Here is a 1,324-nt window from a genome sequence, read left to right on the forward strand (position 1 = left end):
GGGGGCGGAGCTACGACCCGGTGACTTGGAGGTGCCCACGGCCGCCAAAGAGGCCTCCATTAGCGCGCAAATTTAATTATCAGCTCCCGCCTCTAGCTCTGCGTCGCCTGTTTGCAGTCTCAGGGAGCCAGGAGGTCGTGCCTTTGGGGCCCTGGGCCTTAGTGTTCCCATCTGCAAAATGGGAGAATCCCTTCCAGGCTGGTGTGATGTTGCGCCAGTGTTTCAGCACAGGGTCCGGGCACACGGGTGCCCAGTAAGTGCTATGGGGAGGAAAGCTGTTGCTCAATAAGGCCATTTCAATTTTGTATGGAGCTGAGAATCTATCCTGTAAACTTCTCTCACTGTTGCTCATTATCCAGACAGGTAGTTGAGTAGTGGCCCTGTTGTGCCTGTCTTGTCTCCCTTCTGGGGAGCATCCACGCTATTTCCTGGGACCTGTAGTCCTCCCCTTCTCAGGAGAGGCTTGATCCAGGCCTGAGCAATCTGAACATCTCAGAGCTCTGGCCCATGACCCAGGCAAGGCCAGCAGTAGGGGGGCTGGGCAGTGGTCACAACTGTCAACCAATCATCATGGTGCCAAGTCAATGCCAACAGAAATCCCCAATGTAGGGTGCAGTGAAAGATACTTTATTCAGAGCAAACACCTCAAAATAGAACAACACAGCCCTCTGGCAAATTGTTTCAGCTCCAGCCAAGGAATCAGTCTTTGGTGGAAAAGGAACAAGCATTGCCTGGCCATAATGGAACTTATATAGCCCCTGACCCTTAACTAGCCTGTTCTCATGCAAATTAGTACCCCAAATCATCAGTTCGATTGGCCCAAAAAGCACTAAGGAGTGGAGCCATTCTGATTCATCAAAGATGCTAACAGAGCTAAGAACCAGGAGGTCACAGTTCAAGTCCCCATCAAGGCATATGCCCGGGTTGTGGGCTCGATCCCCAGTGTGGGGCATGCAGGAGGCAGCCAATTAGTGATTCTCATCATTGATGTTTCTATTTCTCCCTCTCTGAAATCAATAAAATATATATATTTCAAAGATGCTAACAGAGACTATAGTTCCTCAGCTCCGACTGGACAGAGGGGTTATCTCCATCCTGTTGGGTGAAATATGATTCCAGGAATTCCTTTATGAGTTGGCTCACCCAGCAGGAACACAATGCTGGCAGGCAGGCATTTCAGTGCAGAAGGCAGATAGTTTTTCTCCCTGAAGCTGGGTTTGCGTGAGAGGCCAAGGTTCCTGGGCTTCTTTTGTTTTTTAACATGAGACCAATTAGCCCCCAGGAGCCTCTTTTGGTAGGTATTTCCCCCCCCCCCCCCCCCCCC

The 1,324-nt window shown here is 50.8% G+C and overlaps 1 protein-coding gene across 1 annotated transcript in view; it reads right to left on the reverse strand.

The window, feature by feature from the left end:
• The window catches only part of ANKLE1 (ankyrin repeat and LEM domain containing 1), a 3,793-nt gene extending 3,733 nt beyond the window's left edge, over positions 1 to 60 (reverse strand). Inside the window, exon 1 of the mRNA XM_015567016.1 lies at positions 26 to 60. Coding sequence (XP_015422502.1) covers positions 26 to 60 — 35 coding nt within the window. The remainder of the gene's footprint in view (positions 1 to 25) is intronic.
• Between the last annotated feature and the right edge of the window lie 1,264 nt (positions 61 to 1,324).

The sequence above is a fragment of the Myotis davidii genome, unplaced genomic scaffold (genome assembly GCF_000327345.1).
Source record: "Myotis davidii unplaced genomic scaffold, ASM32734v1 scaffold1203, whole genome shotgun sequence".
NCBI classification, from domain to species: Eukaryota; Metazoa; Chordata; class Mammalia; order Chiroptera; family Vespertilionidae; genus Myotis; species Myotis davidii.